Source organism: Rhinopithecus bieti, unplaced genomic scaffold, assembly GCF_001698545.2.
Source record: "Rhinopithecus bieti isolate Rb0 unplaced genomic scaffold, ASM169854v2 scaffold_29254, whole genome shotgun sequence".
Taxonomy (NCBI): Eukaryota; Metazoa; Chordata; class Mammalia; order Primates; family Cercopithecidae; genus Rhinopithecus; species Rhinopithecus bieti.
The window spans coordinates 148,616-175,278 of record NW_016813033.1 but is presented as its reverse complement, the minus strand read 5'-3'; the positions used below and the strand labels follow the sequence as shown (position 1 = coordinate 175,278).

General features: G+C 40.2%; 1 protein-coding gene across 1 annotated transcript in view; it reads right to left on the bottom strand.

The window, feature by feature from the left end:
- GALNTL6 (polypeptide N-acetylgalactosaminyltransferase like 6) overlaps positions 1-26,663 on the bottom strand; it is a 237,746-nt gene that overhangs the window by 74,029 nt on the left and 137,054 nt on the right. Inside the window, exon 5 of the mRNA XM_017847605.1 lies at positions 8,208-8,429. Within this exon, the coding sequence (XP_017703094.1) occupies positions 8,208-8,429 (222 nt within the window). The remainder of the gene's footprint in view (positions 1-8,207; positions 8,430-26,663) is intronic.

Here is a 26,663-nt window from a genome sequence, read left to right as displayed (position 1 = left end):
GGCTGAGTGCGGTGGCTCACTCCTGTAATCCCAGCACTTTGGGAGGCTGAGGCAGGTGGATCACATGAGGTCAGTTCAAGACCAGCCTGGCCAACATGGTGAAAGTCCGTCTCTACTGAAAATACAAAAATTAGCTGGTCATGGTGGTGCACGCCTGCAATCCCAGCTACTCGGGAAGCTGAGGCAGGAGAGTCACTTGAACCTGGGAGACAGAGGTTGCAGTAAGCAGAGATCATGCCACTGCACTCCAGCCTGGGTGACAGAGCAAGACTCCATCTCAAAAAAAAAAAAAAAAAAAAAAAAAAAAATTAACCCCCCTTTTTTAAAAATTTTCCCCCAAGGCCCCCAGGACCCCCCCCTCCCCTTTTTTATTGGCTGTGCTATTCTTGTCCCCCAGCCTGTGGATGGTTACTGGATTTTTAAGGCAAGTTGAGGGCAATTACCACTGTAGAGGCCACTCTTAGTTATCACAGAAGCCAGCAGGTCACTTTGTCACCCCTTGGTAGGGTGGAGGTATTCCTATGTCCAAGACTGGAAAAATTATATTGAATTGTTCCATCTATGCTAACTTTCTAAGGTTGTGGATTAGAAATTTTGCTATGATAGTTGAGTGAATTCTATTCAATTCTCTTACTTTTTCAGTCTAACATTCTCCCAACTGATTTATTTTGGCAAAGATTAATTTTATTAATTCTATTTAAATTCTATTAATTTAGTGTCATTCTTGGAATTAGAAAGGCATAAATTTTCATTGAAAATTAAATACTAAGATGCATTTATGAGTAGGCTAACATACACTTAAAATGTCATTGACTCCTGTCACATGAATCCAGAAAAGTACATATTTATGTGTGTAAACATGTATCAAATACAAATACATATGTTTATAAAATAAACAGAAAGATAAGACAGAATGTTTTGTTTGCCAAATTTTTATATGCCATATAGGAGAAGAAAAAAAATATTGGTTAGCTCTGAAGCACCTTTGATTCTGTTATGACTTGAGTTAAATTGCCACTGTTGGGGCACTAAGATGTCCAATTTGCTCATCTGGGAATGTGGAATTAAAATTGCGGTTATTTATTTATTTATTTATTTATTTTGAGACGGAGTCTCGCTCTGTCGCCCAGGCTGGAGTGTAGCCGCATGATCTCGGCTCACTGCAAACTCCGCCTCCCAGGTTCACGCCATTCTCCTGCTTCAGTCTCCGGAGTAGCTGGGACTACAGGCGCCCGCCGCCACGCCCGGCTGATCTTTTGTATTTTTAGTAGAGACGGGGTTTCACCATTCACAGGATGGTCTCGATTTCCTGACCTTGTGATCTCCCCGCATCGGCCTCCCAAAGTGCTGGGATTACAGGCGTGAGCCACCGCACCCAGCCAAATTGTGTTTATTATAGGACACTTTTAAGTTTGTCTTCATAGCCCTCTCTCAATGTTGAAAACTCAGAAAGCACAGAAATATTCGAGAGGATAATGCACTACTTTATGTGTTCTTACATTTTTCCCAACCTTGTTTTTGAGCCCCAGAGAGATGACTTAGCATAGTGTACCAGCACTCCCTCTGCCTGAGAAAATAAATGACAGATCAAGTCGAGTCTAATACAGTCTGAACGATAAATCATCTCTGAATAAGTGCTTAATTTAAAGATCTGGGTTGATGTGATATAGCACCTAAAGGACAGAGACAGTTCCCTGCATAGTTTCCAGGGAAATAGCAGGACAATCTCACTTTGCAGCTTTCCTGGTTGTGAGACTAGATTGCAGGGGAATTCAGGAAAGCTGGTTTTGGCTCTCCCAAAAGAATGCGAGGGAGCCTCACTCGTTATGCAGAAAGCGCCTGCTTTTTACTCCTGCATCACACATCAGCAGCACTCATACAGAATTTCTTGGAAAGAGACAGCATCACATCCTCAGACGGTCTTTGAGATAATGCACCTCCTAATGTTGAACTTCCTTTTGTGTAAGCTGATAGGGAAAAACCTGAAAAGCCTTGTGCACTGCGAGAACATTAGAAGAAGCAGCAGCAAGCAGGTGAAAAGAAGTTAAGAACAGCAGCCTGCAGCAGAGGAGAACTGGAATTATTTAGGGTGCCTGTCTTTGTGAATGTTCCACAATTCAGGGTGACATTAATCTTGAGGAAGGAATTCAAATAAACAGCCTAGGTAGTTCGGTATTGACATGAATTTTTAAAATAAAGATTTTTTAAAAAGTTTGCACAGTCGCAAGGTGACAAATGGATGTGCCCAGATTGGCACATTGAGGACAGTAAGCAGACACTTCTTAAAAGAATTTATGGCACTGGTTGGAAAAGACATGTTTGTCTATTTTACATCTTTTATTCCTTCTTACACATGATATTTAGAATTCTGAAGAACTCTTCTTTTTAGACTATAAAGGAGCACTCTAAATGACTTTAGGAAATTCATGAATTCTAAGGAGGAGAAGGGGAAAATAATAGGAAATTCAGTTTCTTTCATTTAGCATCTTGACACAAAAAGAGACACTCCATATGTGAGTGGTTTAAGAATAGTTTTCCACTTTAAACCTGTTCTTACCCTATCCAACATAGCATGGGGGAAAGCACATTGCTTCTATTTGAACAGCACTGAGGGCTGTTCAATTTATTCCATGGTTCAGAATCCTATTTATTCTCTCTGGGACTCATCACCTCCCCACTCTACCCACTCTCCTTGCCTACCAGAGGATGGAATGACTTCTGGAGAGTACTGCTCTATCAGATGTGACTGTAATCTCTTCTGCCTTTTAAGTAGGAAGCTGGTAGGCAGAGTTTGGAAACTGCTGAACAGAGGCTTTTAACTTTTGGAATTTCTCCTTCTTCCTCATAGGACGTCAGAACAGAATATTTTGTAACTTGTTTAACTATCAAATGGACCATAGACACAACCGTTCCTGAGAATCAGTTACCTGAGAGTCATTACTCAAACTGCCTTTCTGGCTGAGCTTTCCAAAGAAGTGGACTTTGTATGGCTGTGGAGGGAGTGAGTGCCTAGTGTGCCCTGAGAAGGCTGCACACATACAGGTGTGTGGGCAAAGCAGTGAATGGCAGGTGGGACAACAGGGAGCCAGGATCCCCCATTCATTCATCTTTCATTCATTCAACAAATATTTATGGAGCACCTACTATATGCTAGACACTATGTCTTTCTGCAAAAGAGCAGTAGCAACACAACAAACCAACAGAATCCTTGTGTCACAGAATTTACTTTCTAGTGGGAGAGATAGATGAGAAACATGATAAAAAAATAAATTGCATGGCTTGTTACATAGTGATGGATGCTAGGGAGAAAAATAAAGGAGGAAAGGGAGTAGGGAGTGTGTAAGTATGCATGTGGATGTGTGTGGGTGTTGTTGCAATTTTAGATAGGCTGACTAGGGAAGACCTTACTGAGAAGATGAATTTTTGAGTGAGGACCAGAAGGAAGTAAGGGCGGGAGCCATATGATTTCTGAGACTGAAGGATTCTAAGCTGTAGGAATAGTAAACGCTAAGGTGCTGAGGTCAGACTGACCTGGCCTGTGTGAAGACTGGTGACGAGGCCAGTGGGCCCTGAGAGGAGGAAGCCAGGGGGTGAGGAGTCAGAGAGGAGGGTGGAGAGGAAACAACAGGGGTCAGATTGTTTACAATCTTATAGGTAAGGACTTTCATTTTTACCTAGCGGTAGATTGCAGCCAGTGAAAGCTTGGATGGAGGAGGGGTGGCCTCATCTCCGGCTGGTTTTAAGTGGACTGTGTTGAGAATAAACCGAAGCGGGGCAGGCAGAAGCAGGGAGATGAGCCAGGAGACAAGTGCAGTAATCCAGCTGAATTTGTCAGGGAAATGAGTGGCGGTTTATAGGCTGTTTATGGTCTGTAACATATCCTTTACAAGCTGAGTTCCAAGTACCAGAGCCAAAAATTGCCTCAGCACGTCATTGTTTACCCAGAATCAGGCTGGCACAGACAAGCAGGTGGAAAACTGTTCCAAGTACAAGTGCATAAAGCGGTGAGTTGCCCTGCTTCTTGGCCCAGATCTCCCATAAAGGAATCTTGTGTTTACATTGCTGGAGGTTTGTGGTTCCTTCCCATAATTGCTTGAAAAGAACCACTGAATCTGCATTCCCCTTTTCGCTTTCTCACTACAACAATAATTGACTTATTACATTTATTTAGGAACTTTGCCCATTCTAACAATTAATTTAAAGTTTATAGGAAACTAAAAAGCTCTCTCATATATGAGATTGAATCCTGGAACAGAAAAAGAACATTAGTAAAAAAAACTAGTGAAATCTGAATAAAGTCCTGTTCAGTTAATAGTATTATACTGTTAATTACTTAGCTTGATTAAATATACCACAGTTATGTAGTAAATATAAAATGTTAACATTAGAAGAAGCTGAGTGAAGGGTATATGTGAACTTCCTGCACTATCTTTGCAATGTTTCTGTAAATTTAAAATTATTCCAAAATAAAAGTTTATTTTAAGAAACCTTCTGAAAGGCAAAAGAAATTGCATGTGTCAACATTTTGAAAGTACTTTTTTGTCAGAGATTAAGTTGGTCGACACATATATCTGATTTTAAAAATCTCTCTTTTATCTTTTTTAGGCCGGCTCCGGTGGCCTCAAGCCTGTAATCCAGCCACTTGGGCAGGCCCGAGACGGGCGAGCATCATGACAGGTAGGAGATCGAGACCATCCTCGGCATAACACGGTGGGAAACCCCCGTCTCTACTAAAAAATACAAAAAACTAGCCGGGAGACGGTGGCGGGCGCCTGTAGTCCCCAAGCTACTCCCGGAGCTGAGGCAGGAGAATGGCGTTAACCTGGAGGGGGAGCTTGCAGTGAGCTGAGATCCGGCCACACTGCCTCACAGGCCCGGAGCGACAGAGCAAGACTCCGTCTCAAAAAAAAAAAAAAAAAAAAAAAAAAAAATTTTTTTTAATCTTTTTTAATGTTGTTGTTGAGACAGAGTCTCACTCTGTCACCCAGGATGGAGTGCAGTGGTGTGATCTCAGGTCTCGGGTCACTGCAACCTCCACCTCCCTGGTTCAAGTGATTCTCCTACCTCAGCCTCCAGAGTAGCTGGGATTACAGGCACATGCCACCATGCCCAGCTAATTTTTGTATTTGCATTAGAGACAGGGTTTCACCATGTTGGCTAGGCTGGTCTTGAACTCCTGACCTCAGGTGATCCACCCGCCTCGGCCTCCCAAAGTGCTAGGATTACAGGCGTGAGCCACCGTGCCTGGTCTATCCACTCTTAAAAATATTATTACCCACCTACAATTAGAAAATAATCTTTTTTCATCATTTCATTTAGATTAAGCTGCATTTCAAATCCTTCACTTGCCTCCTGCATTAAATGTACATGTTTCACTTATACTCTCAGAGATCTACTCTGCTTGAGAATCAGATACTTTTAAAAACTAGTATTTAACAGTGCAAACTGTTGTCTTTTATTGATTTCCTTTCTTCTTGCCTTCCTCCCATCCTCTATGTCTTCATTCTTGATATGCATCACATCTTCACCGAACAAATACAACTGAATGTAACTGGCCCATAAATTATGTCCCCATTTCCTTCCTTCCTAAACTTACATATGACCTTTATTTGTTTACTGTTCTGAGGCTTTGGGGAAAAGAAATTTGCCATTGTGTTAAAAAGGAAAAAAAAAAATCTGTTGCTGGATGTGGTGGCTCATGCTTGCGATTCCATCACTTGGGGAGGCTGAGGCAAGAGGAATACTTGAGGCTAGGAGTTCAACATCAGCATGGGCAACATATTGAGACCTTGTCTCTACAAAACATTTAAAAAATTAGCTGGGACTGGTGGTATGAATGTGTAGTCTGGGTTACTCATGAGGCTGAGGTGGGAGGATCACTTGAGTCCAAGAGTTTGAGGCTGCGGTGAGCTATGATCATGCCACTGCACTGCAGCCTGTGTGACAGAGCAAATCCTTGTCTCGGGGAAAAATAAAAAAATCTAATCTTCTCAACGTCTGATTGTTTAAGCCAGAAATAATGAATGCAAATGTCTCCAGGGATAAGGCAAGTGTTGTAAAAGTATGAGGCAATCTAGGGTAATAGATACAAACACACTGGCATAGCCTACTTGGGCTTAAGATGGTTCTGATTTTGATTATTCCTGGAAAGTTGTACCTTTCCTAGAACCTCAGTGGAAGATGTGAGTCTATTTAGAAAAGGTGCTATATAAATTCAGATTATGGTTTAATCAGGTAATGTGGGAAAAATGTGACCAGTTGCAGTTTGGAGAACATAGTAACCAGTAGGAAGAAAAATTCATGTTTCCACATAAGGCAGATAAAAGATTGATGAGATTTTAGCTCTGTAGTGAATCACACAATGATACTGTGGGCTCCTCAAGTGTATTTCTTAGTCACTAGGCAGGACAGCATTTGAATCATCATAGAACGATGACAAGCAGAACCATATATATATGTGTGTGTGTGTGTGTGTGTGTGTGTGTGTGTGTGTGTTTATATATAAAACTGTAGAAGGAACTCACTTCTCATGCCCTCCAACATGTTAGGATAAGAAAATTCTTTCTGATACCTGTCTACTTCAAATTTCCACTGCTATGAATTAAGTCTGTGGTAGACAGTTAAATTAATACAAGCAGGCTAATATTACTAATATTCTAGGAAAGTTTTAATAAAATGTTTAAGATGCAAAGGATGAGACCAAATTACTAACTTGAATTAAGCAGATAATGTCAGGACGACATACACATGCAAAAACCATGAGGAGTTAGAGGGTGTAGTGGCAGGATTGACTGTCTCCTTCATCCTGGGTGTCCCAGGTATGAAGAGTGACCCTCTGAACACAACAAGCAGTGCACCTGTGACTTGAACACATCCTCTACAGGGATCTGGAACAGCTCACCCAGGACCACTGCCTGAGTCCGCTGGCCTCTCCTACCATGTCCTGGGGTAGCCTTTTCTCAGAGCTCTGCAGCCACAGATACCATCTAGGCAATGGCATCTTCTTTTAGAGACTATAAAACCAAGGACACTGATGGTACTCCTCCACAATGTGAGACAATCAACTCTTGATTTCTGAAAGACTGGAGAAGTGGGATGGTGTGAACATTTAGCCTTGATGCATTTCCCCCGATATCCTCTGCTAAGAGCAGGTTGAATGGCTAGGATAAATCCATCCTATCCAATTTTAGTCCTGCTTTAGTACACTCTATTCTATGGAGGAAGGCTATAGTAACAGTATTGAATGGAACCGAACCCAGTGCAATAGTCTTTTCTATGCCAAAAGATAGATACTTTAAATTTGGGACCTGGGGCTATTCAGCTCTTTCCATTCTATTTCCACTGAATAGAAGTGTTCAGAGGTGGAAAGGTTGGTCCTTATTTAAAGAATCAATGTGGCTGCTTGTGTCACAGTTCTGTATATTACAGAAATACATTTCTTTATGATTCTGCACAGCACAGCCTGGAGGGGAAAATAGCCAAGCCCCCTCACTGCCTTGTACTTGCATATACCAATAGCAGCAAGGCTGTGCACCAAGACAGAGGGTTTTTATCACGTATATCAGGTACCCATATTTACGCACTTATATGACAGATATATTAATTCTCTACAAAAGCCGATGGTGATTTCCCTAATCTCAAATAAAAATATTTTCTAGGTATATTTTTAAAATTCATGGTCGGGCATGGTGCCTCATGCCTATAATCCAAACACTTCGGGAGGCCAAGGCAGGAGGATCACCTGAGGTCAGGAGTTTGAGACTGGCCTGGCCAATATGGCAAAACCCCGGCTCTACTAAAAATACAAAGCTGAGTGTCCTGGTGTGCACCTGTAATTCCAGCTACGCAGGAGGCTGGGGTAGGAGAATCGTTTGAACCTGGGAGGTGGAGGTTGCAGTGAGCTGAGATCACGCCATTGCACTCCAGGCTGGAAGACAGAGCGAGACTCCGTCCCCCCCGAAAAAAAAAAAATCATCTGGGGAATCAACAGTGGTCACTAATTCTGGGTTAGGCTATCAACTCTGAAGGCTAAGTCTAGTAATTGCTAAAAAGAGGTTGAACATTCATGTATTTCAGATGATTTAAATGAATGCTACTTGGTTGCAGGGTAAAAGTGAAGGTTTTAGCAGTCCCTCCCACCACCCGAGGCTATGGGGGAGGCACACAGTCTCCCAGGTAGGCGCAGGTTTCAGGCAACCTTTCCTCACCTCCCCCCAGGCAGCAGGCGGGGGCTCCACTGGAGGGTAGTATTTAGGCACGTCCCAGGCCACAGCAGCCATGAACCATTTGAAGTCCTTGCACTTGAGCTGTTTGCGCAGCTCCTTCTGGGCAGAGATGTCCCCCGTGGAGAGATGCCTGTACTCCGGCCGCCGCTGGTAAATGTACTCGGCAAATTCATCCATCCAGGTCTCAGCTACCCGCTTCAGGTTCTGTGCAGCAGGAAAAAAAACAAAAAAAAAGTAATTTATTGATTTATTCATTCAAAAAGTGGTCTTTGTTGTACCAGAAATTAAAAAAAGAAAAGGAAAAGACAACAGACAACCTCAGGCAGCCCTGGTTGGTGGTTTACCAACAATGAGAGTTTTCGTAACTGCAAGGGGTATGATACAATTGGCCTGTGGCTTCGCACACATTTCTGCTTCTGGCATGCATGGGGTTCAATTGCCAATTTGGTAGTTAATTTATCAGAGCCAGTAAAGATTCAGCTCACTACTATATCAGTTTTCTCATTCCCTCTGTTATTTCATGATTATACATTTTTTGTTTTTTACCTAAAACTAAACGTGTTGAAATTGGAGAGAATGAGATTCCTTTCAGGTATCAAATTGCTTAAAGCATTTCCAGAAACAAGAATCTAAGAAAGAATGAGGACAAACAAGCTATTATCCTTTTCCCCCAACTTTAGAGAGATCACGGAGCATTAGTACATTTAAAACTGTGTGTTCTGATGGTCTATGTGTGCAACACAGATACCAATCAGGATTTAGTAATTGACTGCATGATGAAGTGGGGCTAAAGGAAGCACCAAGTAGCCAGTCTTTTCCACAGATATGTCCCTGGGGTAAAGGAAGCAGAAGGTCGGTCGTGGGGAATAAGCATGGATCTTAGGTGTAGGAGAGTGTGTGGATTCAGTGTAGGAAGCTCAGTCCTTTTGTCAGTTTTGGAATTGAGCAAGTTACTCATCCATGCTGGGTATCAGATTCCTCACCTGAAAATGGCAACAGTAATACATACCTGCATCACGGGGGTGGCTGTAGGATTAAGTAAAGCCACACCTGTGAAGCACTTAGAATAAGTCTCTGGCACATAATAGGTACCACAAATAGTAGAGCTATTATTAGCAGTAAAAAGAGTGCAGGATTGGAAATTGGAGAGCCTGGGTGTCGGGCTGGCCACACATTAATGGAACTGTTCCTGTGGCCTTTAGGAAAGGTGTTAAGTGAGATGAGATGCTCTCTGATGGGCCTTCAAGCTCTATGGTTCTAAACAGTAGAGAGAACAACTGCATTTGTGTAGAAGATGCCAGTTTTGATGCCTCCAGCTTAAATGTGCTGCAACACATTTTCATAGGCTGGTGTCCCATAGTCTCTGCTTCTTGTGTCCTGTTCAAGTTCTTATTTCAAGTGCTCAGTTGGTGTGAGCATTGACCCGCTCCTGTTTCTCACTTGCGCTTAGAAGGTAAAATGAGCGCAGTGGCCAGGAACTTTAATGAGATCCAGACATAAGTGACTCAAGTAAAAGCTAGTGATATGTAGGACAAGTGCTTTATCTTGAAAATGACTACAAAATCCTAATTCAGGCCTGGAACTATGCCCAGAGGTCTGCTGGATTTGGAGACACCATCATTGGTACCTCATTCCTAATGAGACTGTACATTTTCTTACTCCGCTCCACCCACTCTGTGCATTCAGCGTCTCCCAGCGGGCCTCTCCTGTCTGACCTTGTCCCTGCTCTTCATTCTCCGTGCACTCCTTGGGTGCTTTTGGGGGATGGTGGGCACCAGGAAGGGCTCTGTTAACACAGCAAGATGCAGAAAAGAGAGCCACAAAGAAAGCTCTGATGTCTCAGTTCCCTCTGGGTTCCTTTCTTTCTAAGGTGCCTGGGTGCCTAGATAGGAAGATAGGGAAATGACCTTGAGAGTGTGAGAATTGTTCCCTGAGAGATTATTACTTGCCATTGCTGTGTACCCTACCATCCTGTCAGCATTGCCTGGCCCATAATGCTTTCTATTCCTTGGACTCCAATTTACCTTAACAGATAGATGATCAGAGTCAACATGGTTTGGTAATATTCAAGCCCTTGCCACCAATTCGGAATTGCCTGATTCATTTGAGGACCATAAAGGAAACAGATGATGTCTTGAGAGTCCTGCTCTGGGATGGCACTGTGTACTACATGCATAAAAACTCAGTGTGAGTCTGTAATATCATCTTACTATTTTCATTTCATTTTGACAAACATCCTGTATGAAATGCATTCTATTTTACTTGTCCTCAGGCCACATTTTCTTTTCTTTCTTTCTTTCTTTCTTTTTTTTTTTTGAGACAGAGTCTCACTCTGTTGCCCAGGCTGGAGTGCAGTGGTGCGATCTTGGCTGACTGCAACTTCTGCCTCCCAGGTTCAAGCAATTCTCCTGCCTCAGCCTCCCAAGTATCTGGGATTACAGGCGTGTGCTACCATGCCTGGTTAATTTTTTGTATTTTTAGTAGAGATGGCATTTCACCGTGTTAGCCAGGATGGTCTCGATCTCCTGACCTCATGATCGACCCACCTTGGCCCGCCAAAGTGCTGGGATTACAGTCGTGAGCCACCACACGTGGCCAGCCCAAATTTTTAAATGAGGATTACAATAAAAAAAAAAACTAGTTGATAATATTAAAACTTTATAATCAAAATTGATTTTAGACTGTAGTTCCCATCTTTTCACCTAAACTGCAATATTAAATAAAGTGGAAATATTTAATTTTCATCAATTTACACCTCTGTGATAAGTGAAAGTGAATACAGTTGGGGAATAGCAAAAAGCAGAAGCAAATGACCCAGGAATAATGAGAAAGTGACTTTCTTAAGAAAAAATATGCCTTTAAAATTCTGGTAGCTTGCAAAAAAGATCTGTCCTTAAGGACTCTGTTGGATAAGTAAGAACTTTCAGACTATAAGTGCCATGAAGTTAGGGATAGATCTATTTATTTTTGCCTTAAAAGACCTAGCATCTTGTGTGGCTCCAGACACATGTGTGTGCTCATTTGGGCATGCTAATCATTGAATTAATGAAAGACCAGATGATGAAATGAATGTGAACAAATTCATAGTGTGCATATGTATCTATTGATAAAAGCACTGAAATGGGAACAATTAAAAACAAGTGCTGTTGCTAAATGGTAAATTTTTGTTGCTTTGAGTTTTTGAAATAGATATGGCAATTACTGCAAAACTCATAGAGGAACCAACTATTCTGGTGCAGTCAACGGGAGATGGCTCAGAGGATCATGATAAATGCTAACCAGAATAGGCAATATCAATAAGTAAAAGAGATAGGAGTCAGCGTGTTGGAAAGCTGTCACCAAAGGACAAGTAGCCTCTAGTATAGTTAACTAGGGAACTAACCAGGTAGCTCTGCATCACCGTGTCCTTTTCAAGTTGAAAGACACTAGGTATGCTGATTTCTCAAACACTCCAAAGCAGTCAGGTGCATGGCTCATGCCTGCAATCCTAGCACTTTGGGACGCTGAGGTGGGTGGATCACCTAAGGTCAAGAGTTCGAGACCAGCCTGGCCAACGTGGTGAAACCCCATCTGTACTAAAAATACAAAATAAAATAAAATAAAAAATTAGCCCAGCGTGGTGGCAGATGCCTGTAATCCCAGCTACTTGGGAGGCTGAGGGAGGAGAATTGCTTGAACCCAGGAGGCGGAGGTTGCAGTGAGCCAGTATCGCACACTGCACTCCAGCCTGGGCAACAAAAGCGAAACTGTCTCAAAAACAAAAACAAAGCCCCCCTCCCAAAAAAACACTCCAAAGCAAGTAGTGGGATCATGGACATATCCAAGGATCATATCATATCATCGATTCCTTTTTTGTAGTTTCATAAGACACAGTAAAACAGAAATAATTGCACAGTAGAACATAATAATTGCAAAGATGGCAATAGTAACTTTCCCTCTAGCTATGAGTGTTACGTAAACATTTAAACATAAGTAAAACATCCTAACCATTCTCTAATGTCCTCGTTGGCTCATTAGACATTTTGGATTATAGATGCTCTGTTCTCTGGAATTTACTATCAGGAGAGAAACTTTCTAAAGTGTCAATTATTACGTTCAAGGAATAGCCCTGACTTCTCAACTATCCAGGTGGCTGGCCAGATAAAATCTTTCTGAGGTCCTTATTCTGGAAATAATAAAACATTGTGTTAGTTTGTCACTGGAATTATAAATCAGTACTTAACTTTGGGGAAAACATTGATACCACAGCTGAGAGATATTGCAAACAGTTGCAAAAAGAGAGTTTCATTGGTCTTTTATAGATTGTAGAGTAAATTGACCCACTCCAGGAAATAGTACCATCATATACTCATTGGAGTTCGTTGGGGTATTTATGTAGGAGCATGCATACCACACATTCACATACACAGAGATAGTGGAGTAGGAGCAAAGCAATATTTCTCACTTAAACACTTACAGCTGTGTAAGCATGTGCAGAATCATGAAATGGAAACATCCAATAACAGCTTGTGCCAGAGATGGTAAAAGAGAAAATAAATCAATCTGAGTAGTCCTATCTTTCTCTGAGATTGAATGAACACTGGTGGACCTGCTAAGATGTCCAAAAAAAAAAAAAAGTTATCAAGGGGAAAGAAAGAGAGTCAAGCTGAATGCCGGGAGATCTATACATGTAATTATTTACTCTTGAACTATCAGATGTTGCATCTCTAGAGGTTGCCTTATATACACAGAGCCAGGTGTTAGCTGGAGTTCTTGTTTTTTAAGGTTTAAATAAAAGTACTTTAGCCTCAAGTTGCATGTCCCTGTCCTCCTGAAGATTTCTGTGGATTCCCAGGGGTGTTCACACATTCATCCTTCACTTCGATTTTCTGTTTGTGATCCTTCTCTCCTCCTGGCATCTTGCCCCCAGCTTGCTGTCTACCTTTTGTCCTGTAGAGACTTGAATGGGGTTCACAGGTATTTTCCCTCACCTCTCAAATGTGTCTTGGTACATCAACTGGGCATAAGTTTTACTGAAGATTTTCGGGCAGTAGCTGAGACTTAGATAACAAAACAGCACAGATTATGATGTAAGATGAAGTATTTGACCCCTTGGATTCTTTTCCTTTGGCTGCTAAAGGGAATTTGGCTGTAAAGGGAATTTCTTTCTGGCTAAAATTTCTTCCTCTGTCTTTTAGCTTCCTGCCATGGTTCTGCCCAACTCAAAAATCTCTCTCTTATGTCTCTTTTGTAGGGCTGTACCAGAATGTAACAATTTCTTCTTCCTTTTCATGCCTGGCAACTCATCTTTCTCATTGTCTGTCCTTGCTTATCCTGGCCAAACCATGTTGGCTACCTTTCCATAACCAAAATGGACTGCTGAACAGGATAATTCTCCAAAAAGAAATTAAACAACTGGCCCTTGGATAACACCCCACCTCCAATTTTTTTTTAGATACAGGTTGCCCACTGTTTCAGACATTCCACAATAGGTCCCTAACGGGTATCTTAAATTTTATTCTCCTACATACAATCTCTGCTTATGTAAACTGTTCTGTTCATCATCCCTGAAAAAATGCAACTACTCTCTGCACTTGTCTGTCTGTACAGGTTCTCCTGATTCAATGTCCTCTCCTATTTGTCTGATCCCACCCACTCTTTGAAACGCTTTTCTTTTTCCTTTCAGTTAGACTTGCCAGATAAAATATGTGGCACATAGTTAAAATTGAATTTCACATAAACAACGAATAATTTGTGTATTAGTCTATTTTGCGCTGCTGATAAAGACATACCCAAGACTGGATAACTTATAAAGAAAAAGAGGTTAATGTACTCATAGTTCCATGTGACTGGGGAGGCCTCACAATCATGGTGGAAGGTGAAAGGCACATCTTACGTGGCAGCGGCAAGAGACACTCAAAGTGCCAATTGAAAGGGGTTTTCCCTTATAAAACCATCAGATCTCGTGAGACTTAATCACTACCATGGAAACAGTATGGGGGAAACTGCTTCCATGATTCAATTATCTCCCACTGGCTCCCTCCCACAACACGTGGGAATTATGGGAGCTACAATTCAAGATGACATTTTTGTGCAGACACAGCCAAACCATGTCAGTTTGCAAATATAATTAATACTTGTATTATTAATGTTATATGGGACATACTTGTACTAAGTTGTTTGTCATTTATCTGAAATTCAAATTAGTGAGGCATGCTATGTTTTTACTTGCTAAATAATGGCAATCCTACTCCTGATGTATGTAATTTGCATATAACATGTGCTCTATGAATGTTTTTTAATTCATCGAGTGACCATCTATGCAGATTCTGGCATGTCTTGTTATTGCCAATACATAAAGAATGTTTTGTTTTTGTGGAAATTATTCCAGAGAAGTTTCAAGCAGTTCTTTGCAGAGAAGCCTACCATAACACACAGCTGATACAATATAAACATACAATCCCATTGCTTTTTGTTTTCTAAGAGGTGGGATCCTGCTCCTCCTCTCTCTGTGAAGCAAACAGGGAAGCAGTCACAGAATTTAAGGAAACAGCAGGACTAATTGGTAGCTAGAGGTGAGGCTCAGCATGGCCAGAATGAACTGTTTAGGGCTTAATGCTAACCTCAGTGTGAAAATAAGTAGGTGAAGGCTTTCTGTTTCTGTACATCTGAGTTGGCTTTCATCTGGGCCCCACGTTTAGTGTGGACAAGGGAAAGTGAGAGGACCCAAACCCATTCAGGTTGGATCCAAGAGGTTTTCATATGGTGGGGATGTACCCAGCATGGGACTCATGTAAGAGACTGATAAAGATAGCTACTAGAGCTGAGGAATATATTTACTTTTTGCTGTAGAAAGCCAATGAAGGATTCTTCTACTTTAAAAATCCGTGGACCTTCATCTTCTTGAATGATAAATGAAATAAAAACTGTTGTTCAGAGCATCTTCTATGTACAAGACGTTAACAGTATTCTCTATTCTTATGTCACCTGTCTGTGGTTCTTTGTCTATCATATATGTTCCTCTGTTCAACCCAAGCTGGTATTAATCTGTCCTTTCTATGTTGCTCAAATATTTATTAACACATTCAGCCTTACATTAGAGGTCTTTAGAATTCAAGTCTTGTTTTCTTTGTGCTATCCAACACTAAATCTTTCCATAATTCTAATACTCATCAGGTCTTTGAATTGATATTTTACCAGGAACATTAAATGACATTTCTAGCTCAGTTCATAAAAACTTTATTTCCAGCTGGACTGATCACTGTTAGTGTATAGCATGAGGAAAATTGATAGTTTAACTTTTCCTGCTGGTTTATGAAACTGCATAAATCTACCCACTAATTATTATTATTTTTACCAGCAACATTTTAGATCTTACTGCTAGACTATTCAATCCCTGTTCAGTTTCTCAGTGTATTATTTGGGAGTCAACTGTATCAGTATTATTTGGGCCATCTTACCTCAGTAGAGTGTTCTTATTTCTTTGTGCGAAGTGTGATTGTTATATGTGTACTGGCAAGATCCTGCTTCACAAATTGTACTTGTGTCTATTGTATTATGGTGGATTGTGTTACAGTGAATCCTCTTTCTTGACACACACACACACACACACACACACACACACACACACACACACGTTTTTCCCCTGAAACTGGTGATATCTAGCAAAGCCAGTCCCACATAGAAAGTTTCTAATTTGTCAGTCACTCCTACAGCAAGGTATATCCATATCCCCTGATTTTAAATTTCTGCTTTTATTTGAATGTATTTCTTGTCTCCTCTTTGATGCTTAAGAGTGCCTTTGTGGTTCAGTAGTCCCACCCCACAGCCCTTTTATCATTGATAATATGATAATGTCATCATGGGTACAGCTCAAAGAGAATCTCTTTAAGACAGCCCCAACCTCACTACAATTATTCAGCCTAGCTCTACTTTTCTCTGATCTGAGCACTTCTTTGAAGTCAGTGGGAAACTTTCAGCATAAGGAGAGGAGGCTAATCTAGTCCTACAAAGGGAGCTTCTCTGACAGGCAATTTCCTTTTCCTTCTTCCCCAAGGCTGTGTGAGCTGTTTGTAGGTGGTTATCTTCTTTGGGCTGTCATGAACAAGGGTTAGCTTTCTCTTTGATTTTATATCTCTATCGTATCTTTGCCCAAATACTTTGGATATCTATGGTGGTGTTTATGATGGCATTTAATGTAGCCTTTAGATATAAGACAAACAAACAAACAAACAAATAAGCAAAAACCCCAAATGAGCTAACAATGTGTCTTAAAAAATGCTGGTAAGCCTAATTTTAAAATCAGCTTTATTGAGGAGTAGTTGATTTACAAGAAAACTGCTCATATTTAAAGTGAATGGTTTGGTATATGTTGACATATGTATATACCATATTAGTAGAATCATCACCACTATCAAGATAAGGGAACATGTCCATCACCTGCAAAGGTTTCTTCATGCCGTTTTGAAATCCCTTTCCTGATCTCCTTTCTGTGGCATTTCTACGTCCCCAGACAACCACTGATGTACTATTTTTCACTATAGTTTAATTTGTATTTTTTAGAATTTTATATAAATAGAATCATACATTATGTGCTCTTTTTGTCTGGCTTCTTTCACTTAGTATAAGTATTTTTATCTTTATCCATGTAGCTGGAGCTGCATGTATTCATTCTTATCGTATTCTTTTTTTTTTTTTTTTTTTTTTTTTTTTTTTTTTTTTTTTTTTGAGATGGAATTTCACTCTTTTTGCCCAGGCTGGAGTTCAATGGCATGATCTCGGCTCACCACAACTTTCACTTCCTGGGTTTAAGTGATTCTTCTGCCTCAGCCTCCCAAGTAGCTGGGATTACAGGTGTACATCACCAGATCTGGCTAATTTTGTGTTTTTTGAGTAGAGACGGAGTTTCACCAAGTTGGTCAGGCTGGTCTTGAACTCCTGACCTCAGGTGATCCGCCTGTCTCAGCCTCCCAAAGTGCTGGGATTATAGGCATGAGCCACTGTGCCCAGCCCATTCTTATTGTATTCTATCACATGAAAAAACTACAATTTGCTTATCCATTTACCTGTTGATGAACACTTGGGTTGTTTCCAGTTTGGGGCTATTACAAATAAAGCTGTACAAACAGTTACTTTGATAGAGTAAACAATAGAGGTCTTAGCCCTCTTATTTCTAGAATCATAGGCGTCGAACCTACTCCTGAGAACCCAAATTTCTCCGCGCTACCTGTCACACTCTATCCTAAAGTAAGGTCAGCTAAATAAGCTATCGGGCCCATACCCCGAAAATGTTGGTTACACCCTTCCCGTACTAATTAATCCATTAGCCCAACTAATTATTTACCTTACCATAATCATAGGCACTCTCATCACATCACTAAGCTCACACTGATTCCTCGCCTGAGCAGGCCTAGAAATAAATATACTAGCCTTTACTCCAATCCTAATTAAAAAAACAAACCCCCGTTCCACAGAAGCTGCTACTAAATATTTCCTCGTACAATCCACCGCATCTATAATTCTCATGGTAGCAATCATTTCTAACAACCTACTCTCCGGACATTGAACCATAATAAGCAACACCGATCAATTCTCATCTATAATCATAATAATAGCCCTCATTATAAAACTAGGAATAGCCCCCTTCCACTTTTGAATTCCAGAAGTCACCCAAGGAACACCCTTGATTCCCGGCCTACTTCTCCTCACATGACAAAAACTAACCCCTATCTCAATTATATGTCAAATCCACCCATCAGTTGATGTAAATATTCTACTAACCCTTTCAATCTTATCTATCATAATAGGCAGCTGAGGGGGTCTCAACCAAACACAACTATGTAAAATTCTGGCATGCTCCTCAATTACACACATAGGCTGAATCATGATAACATTAACATACAATCCGGATATCACAATCTTTTACCTAACTGTATACATTATCCTAACAACCACTGCGTTTCTAGCCCTAAACCTAAACTCAAATACCACAACCCTCATACTATCCCGCGCCTGAAACAAATTAACTTGACTAATGCCATTAACATCATCTACTCTTCTATCCATAGGAGGCCTACCTCCATTAACTGGCTTCCTACCCAAATGAATTACCATTCAAGAACTTAACAAAAAACAGCAACTTCACCATTCCTGTCATTATAATTATTATAACCTTACTTAACTTATATTTCTACATACGCCTAATCTACACTACCTCCATAACACTACTCCCTATATCTAATAATATAAAAATAAAATGACAATTCGAAAACACAAAACCTACACTTCTCATCCCCCCACTCATTATCCTCACCACTCTCCTATTACCAATTTCCCCACTAACCCTAACTATTTCCTAGAAATTTAGGTTAAATAAGACTGAGAGCCTTCAAAGCCCTTAGCAAGTTAAACTATACTTAATTTCTGAAATATATGAGGACTGCAAAATTCTACTCTGCATCACTGAACGCAAATCAATTACTTTAATTAAGCTAAGCCCTTGCTAGATCAATGGGACTCAAACCCGCAAAAATTTAGTTAACAGCTAAATACCCTAACCAACTGGCTTTGATCTACTTCTCCCGCCGCAGGGAAAAAAGGCGGGAGAAGCCCCGGCAGAAGTATTAAGCTGCTCCTTTGAATTTGCAATTCAACATGAAAATCACCTCGGGGCTGGTAAAAAGAGGGCTTAACCTCTGTCCTTAGATTTACAGCCTAATGCTTACTCAGCCATTTTACCTTTTTCCCACCTATGTTCATCAACCGTTGGTCATTCTCGATAAACCACAAGGATATTGGAACCTTGTATTTACTATTCGGCGCATGGGCTGGAATCATAGGCATAGCCCTAAGTCTTCTTATTCGAGCCGAACTAGGTCAGCCCGGCAACCTATTAGGCAACGACCATATTTACAACGTTATCGTTACAGCCCACGCATTTGTTATAATTTTCTTTATAGTTATGCCCATCATAATCGGAGGCTTCGGAAACTCACTAGTACCCCTGCTAATCGGCGCTCCTGACATAGCATTTCCCCGCTTGAATAATATAAGCTTCTGACTTCTTCCTCCATCCCTCCTACTTCTACTCGCATCCGCCATAGTAGAAGCCGGTGCTGGAACAGGCTGAACAGTTTATCCCCCTTTAGCAGGAAATTTCTCTCACCCAGGAGCCTCTGTAGATCTAACCATCTTCTCACTTCACCTAGCAGGCATTTCCTCTATCTTAGGGGCCATTAATTTCATCACAACTATCATTAATATAAAACCCCCTGCAATGTCTCAATATCAAACCCCTCTATTTATTTGATCAGTCTTAATCACAGCAATCCTACTGCTCCTCTCTTTACCAGTATTAGCCGCCGGCATCACAATACTACTAACGGACCGTAATCTTAACACTACATTCTTTGATCCTGCCGGAGGAGGAGACCCCACCTTGTACCAACACTTATTTTGATTTTTCGGCCACCCTGAGGTTTATGTTCTTATTCCACCTGGGTTTGGAATAATTTCTCACATTGTGACATACTACTCTAGGAAAAAAGAACCGTTCGGGTATATAGGTATAGTTTGAGCTATAATGTCAATTGGGTTTTTAGGCTTTATTGTATGGGCCCATCACATATTTACAGTAGGCATAGACGTAGATACACGAGCCTACTTCACCTCCGCCACTATAATTATTGCAATTTCCACTGGCGTTAAAGCCTTTAGCCTTGCTACACTTCACGGAGGTAACATCAAGTGATCCCCTGCAATACTTTGCGCCTTGGGTTTTATTTTTCTCTTTACCGTAGGGGGCTTGACCGGTATTGTATTAGCAAACTCATTACTAGATATCGTACTACACGATACATACTATGTTGTAGCCCACTTTCACTACATTTTATCAATAGGACCTGTGTTCGCTATTATAGGGGGATTCATTCACTGGTTTCCCCTATTTTCAGGCTATACGCTAGACCAGGCCTGAGCCAAAATCCACTTCGCTACTACATTTGTAGGCGTAAATTTAACCTTCTTTCCACAACACTTTCTAGGCTTGTTCGGAATACCTCGACGCTATTCTGATTATCCTGATGCCTATACCACATGAAATATTATATCATCTATAGGTTCTTTCATTTCCCTAATAGCAGAAATATTAATAGTATATATAACCTGAGAAGCCTTTGCCTCAAAGCGTAAAATCCTATTAATAGAACAACCCTCTACTAACCTAGAGTGACTGCATGGCTGCCCTCCACCATACCACACATTTGAATAACCAATCTATATCAAAACTAAATAAAAAAGGAAGGAATCGAACCTCCTAAAATTGGTTTCAAGCCAACGCTATAACCTCTATAACTTTTTCAATAAGATATTAGAAAAATTATTTCATAGCTTTGTCAGAGCTAGATTATAGGTTAAACCCCATGTATCTTATATGGCTCACCCAGTTCAACTAGGTTTACAAGATGCCACATCCCCTATTATAGAGGAGTTAATCGCCTTTCATGATCACGCTTTTATAATCGTATCCTTAATTAGCTTTCTAGTCTTATATATTCTATTTTCAATACTCACAACAAAACTAACCAACACTAACATCACAGATGCCCAAGAAATAGCAACTATTTGAACTATCTTACCCGCGATCATTTTAGTCTTAATCGCCCTCGCATCCCTACGCATCCTTTACTTAACAGACGAAATTAACAACCCCTCCTTTACTATCAAATCAATTGGACATCAATGATACTGAACCTACGAATATACAGATTATGGAGGATTAATCTTTAATTCTTATATACTCCCTCCACTATTCTTAAACCCAGGAGATCTTCGACTTCTAGAAGTTGACAACCGAGTAGTTCTTCCAATTGAAGCCCCTGTCCATATAATAATTACATCTCAAGACATCTTACACTCATGAACTATCCCCACACTACGCCTAAAAACAGATGCAGTCTCCAGGCGCTTAAACCAAGCTACATTCACTGCTATACGACCAGGCGTCTATTACGGACAGTGTTCAGAAATTTGCGGCGCCAATCACAGCTTTATGCCGACTGTCGCAGAACTAATCCCACTAAAAATTTTTGAAATAGGACCCGTGTTTACCCTATAAACATATCACCCCCCCAACCCCTTCCCCATAACTTCTTAAAATACTCTTACAGACCCACTGTATAGCTATTCCAGCATTAACCTTTTAAGTTAAAGATTGAGAAAAACATTCCCCTCTGCAGTGAAATGCCTCAACTAAATACATCTACATGGTTCACTACCATCACAACCATACTCCCCACACTATATCTTATTGCACAATTAAAACTATTAAACACAAATTACTATCTACCTCTATCACAAAAAGCCCTGATACACAAACCCACAATAACCCTTGACAATTAAAATGAACGAAAATTTATTTACCCCATTTACAACCCCAACAATTATAGGTCAACCTGCTGCAGTACCCATCATTCTATTTCCTATGCTACCATTTCCAACTTCCAAATGCCTCATTAACAAACGACTACTATTCAACAAAACCTAATTCAACTGACCCTAAAACAAATAATAGTAACTCACAATACCAAAGGACAAACCTGATCTCTAATCCTAATGTCTCTATTTTTATCACCATAACTAACCTCCTCGGACTTCTGCCCCACTCTTTTACACCTGCCACCCAACTATCTATAAGCCTAGCTATAGCAATCCCCCTGTGAGCAGGTGCAGTAGTTACAGGACTTCGCTCTAAGACTAAAAGTTCCTTAGCTCACTTTCTACCACAGGGTACACCCACACCTCTTATCCCCATACTGGTAGTCATTGAAACTATTAGCTTATTTATTCAACCAGTCGCCTTAGCTATACGCCTAACCGCTAATATCACAGCAGGCCACCTGTTAATGCACCTGATCAGAAACACCGTCCTAGGGTTATCAACCATTAACCTCCCTGCCACCTCACTAATCTTCGTACTCCTGGTATTGTTAACAATCCTAGACATCGCAGTTGCTCTAATCCAAGCCTACGTTTTCACACTCTTGGTCAGTCTTTATCTACATGACAACACTTAATGACTCACCAATCTAATGCTTACCATATAGTCAAACCTAGTCAAACCTCCTGACCTCCATATAGTCAAACCTCCTGACCACTAACAGGAGCCCTCTCAGCTCTCCTAATGACATCTGGCTTAATTATATGATTCCACTTTTATTCCACCACTCTATTAACACTAGGACTATTAACTAACATATTAACAATATATCAGTGATGACGTGATGTTATCCGAGAAAGTACCTATCAAGGCCACCATACAACACCGGTCCAAAAAAGTCTTCATTATGGGATAGTTTTATTTATCATCTCAGAGATTTTCTTCTTCACGGCTTCTTCTGAGCATTTTACCACTCAAGCCTCGCTCCCACCCCACACCTAGGAGGACACTGACCACCAACAGGCATCACCCCCCTAAACCCTCCAGAAGTACCTCTTTTAAATACCTCTGTATTACTCGCATCAGGAGTTACAATTACCTGAGCTCATTACAGCTTCATAGAAAGCAATCAAAAACAAAGAATCCAAGCCCTACTCACTACAATTTTACCAGGTATCTACTTCACCTTACTACAAATCTCAGAATACTTTGAAGTACCCTTTACTATTTCCGATGGCATCTAAGGCTCAACATTTTTTATTGCTACTGGCTTCCACGGACTCCATGTCATCATTGGATCCACATTCCTCATCATCTGCTTTATTCGTCAACTATTATACCATTTTACACCAAACCACCATTTTGGTTTTGAAGCCACCGCTTGATACTGACACTTTGTAGATGTCGTCTGACTGTTTCTCTATATTTCTATCTATCGATGAGGGTCATGAGGGTCCTGTTCTTTTAGTATAATTAGTACAGTTGTTTTTCAATCAACTAGTTTCGATAGTATTTGAAAAAGAATAATCAACCTAGTATTAGCTTTAACAATTAACACTCTTCTAACCTTGCTACTAATAATCATCATGTTCTGATTGCCTCAACTCAATTCCTATACAGAAAAACTAGTCCTTACGAATGCGGTTTTGACCCGCTAAACTCTGCTCGTATTCCTTTCTCCATAAAATTTTCCTAGTTGCCATTACCTTCCTATTATTTGATTTGGAAATTGCCCTACTACTACCCTTACCATGAGCCCTCCAAACAACAAACCTCCCCATAATAACTAAGGCATCCATCATATTAATCATCATTCTAGTCCTTAGTCTGGCCTACGAATGCACTCAAAAGGACTAGACTGAACTGAATTGGTAAGTAGTTTAAACAAAACAAATGATTTTGACTCATTAGATTATGATAACCATACTAACCAAATGCCCCTTATCTATATAAATATTGCGCTAGCATTTACCAGTTCACTCCTAGGCATATTAATCAGAGTTACTTACTTACTAGTCTTTTATGGACATTTGCCTTCATTTCTGCTGGATAAAAATATTGAAGTGGAATGGCTAGGTTGTACTCTAGGTATGTGTCTAACTTCTAAAGAAACTTCTGAATTGTTTTCCAAAGTGGTTGTACCATTTTACATTCCCATTAGCATTGTATGAGATTTCCAGTTACTCCAACACAATTGGTGTGGTCAGTCTTTTTAATTTTGGCCATTCTAAAAGCATGTAGTACATCTCATTGTGGTTTTAATTTATATTTTCCTAATGACTAATGATGTTAATCATTTTTTCATGTCCTTATTTGCCACCTGGATATCTTCTTTAGTAAAATGTCTTTCAAATTGCTTACCCATTTTAAAAATTGGGCTGTTTTCTTATTATTAAAATTTGAGAATTCTTTGTGTATTATGGATAGAAACCTTTGGCCAGAAATGTGATTTGCAAATACTCTTTTCAGTCCTTGTCTTTTTATTCTCCTAACAGTGCCTTTGAAGAATAGGTGGTTTTAATTTCAATGAAGTTCAATTTGTCAATTTTTTCCATGTGTCATACCTAAGAAACTTTTGCCTAACCTCACAAAATTTTCTTCTTTGTTTTGTATTCTAGAAATGTTATAATTATATCCTTTACATTTAAAGCTATGATTGATTTTGCGTTAATTTTTGTATGTGGTGCAAGATATAGATTAATGTTTGTTTATTTACTTCTCTGGATATGAACGTCTAATTGTTCTAGCATCAATTGTTGAAAAAATAATGTTTTCTCCAATTTCTCCATAAAGGTAAAATTGATTGACCTTTATGTAAATCAATTGACCATTTGCAAGAATCCATTTCTGAGCTGTCTCTTCTCTTCCAGAAATAGATTCTTGCATGTATCAATCAGGTTGTGTGTTTGTTGTTGCTAAGTTGTAGGAGTTCTTTCTATATTCTGGATATTAAGCATTTATCAGATGTATGATTGCATTTTTTTCTCTCATTCTGTGAGCTGGATTTTCATGCTGTGAACAGTGTGCTTTGGTGTACAAGCTTGCCTAAGTTTCGAGCTTCAAATGTGCCACCTGAGGTAATCATGTCCCTGAAGATAAAATTAGTCTGAATGTTGTCGATGAAAGACTATTAAGTAGAAACAACTGTATTCATTATCTATTGGTAAATAACACCCTATCTCACACCTGAGTGGCTTAAAACAATAATAAACATTTTTTATCCTTCACAGTTTCTGTGGGTCAGGAACTTGGGAATAAAACAGGTTGTACAATCTGGATCAGATTTCTCATGAATTCCAGTCAGATTTTGGCTGAGGTAGCAGTAATCTTAAGTCTTCGATTGGGCTGGAAGATCTTTTTCCAAGGTGTCTCACTAAGTGTTTGTAAAATTGGTGCTTGCTGTGAGCACTGAGTAGGAGGACTCGACTTTCTTTCTCCCACATGGGCCGTTCTATAGGGCTGCTTGAGTATCCTCACGACTTGGTGCTGGCTTCTCCCAAAGCAAGTCATCCAAGAGAACAAGGAGAAAGCTGCAATGCCTGCTATGCTGTTATGTACCCTTGGAAGTAAAAAACAAACAAACAAACAAACAAAAAACCATAATAGGACTACAATGAAAGTATGATTGCTAATTTTTATATATCCCTTAAGATTGTACTTGTTTGTTTTGGCTGGGTTTGAGGGCCAGAATATGCTGGAATAATTTTACATGATTGATTTTTTGAAACCCTGGAAAAGTGGAGATAATCAGAAGCTGGAACTGTTGAAGAGAGACCATAGAAACACAGGTCATTTGTGTCCAAGTGAGTATGCATGGCCCACAGGCAGGAGACAGCCATCCTGACTTAGTCTACCCAGGACCCAGAGAAGTTCTGGCACTTTAATGACTGAAGTCTTGGTTCCTCCAGACTCAGCATTGTGAGTTAGTGGCTGAAGCTCTTGTGAGTGATAGTGGAGGTATGACTTCACCTGCAACTTCATGGGCAGGAGACAGAGGCAAGTGAAAACAGAAACAAAAGAAGCAAATCCGGGGCGGTGCAGTGTGGGTATGCTTCTGACAAGTGGGTGCACAAGGATATGTGATGGGGGCTTTTGGGGATGTCTATAGATGATTGGAGGACAATCTAAATGTGTTCTTCCTGGTAATCAAGCCAATGGTGCCTCATGTTATCACAACTTAGGTATAAAATGAAGTACGACCTTATTTCTAGATGATTATCATTAATCCATTTGATGTTTTTTTATAAATCACAACCAGCATTTTCTATTCATCACCCAAAGGGATTATCAAGAATTTGGTTCCCTCACAAGAACATCCACAGCAAGCATTCAAACAAACTGTGGTTAAAATAAATGGTGCTATAGCATTTATTCCAATTGTTATTAATAGACCTTGTTTTATTTCCAGACTTTCAAACAGGCAGAAAATAAAATCCCCATGTTTCTAAATGCCCATTATAGGGGTCTTAGATTGAAAATTGTATCTGTCCAAATTGTAAATAATCTGTAAAATATAGAAATTGTATTTCTATAAACTGTCTTCAGAATTGGAACACCCAGAAGCATCTGCACACCACAAAGTTGCCATTTTGTTTCTGACCATTTCTCAGTTTACAAAATAGCGACTGGAACTAGTTTCTCTACCTCAACTGGCACTAAAATGGAGATATACTTGGGCTGGAATTGCATTTGGAAATGGAATTCTTGCCATAAACCAATAAACTATTGGAAACATGGAGGATTGCAATGGGAATGAAATAGCAGAGGTCCCAAGCACAGTGGTACTGTGCATTCACACATCTCATGGGAAGAAGCTAATTCCATGAAACGAGTCCCTACCATCCAGGTACTCCCATGGCTTAGATGTGGGATTGGGGTCCTGGATGGCAGTTATTAAATGACCAGCCCTACCCACCTTTGCAAGCATTACATTTTTGGTTATTGAGATTATGGCATGCTGAAATATTTGAGTTTGCTTAAATTTCAGCATCTTAATTTTGTAGCAGCAGGGACCTATTTTGTCT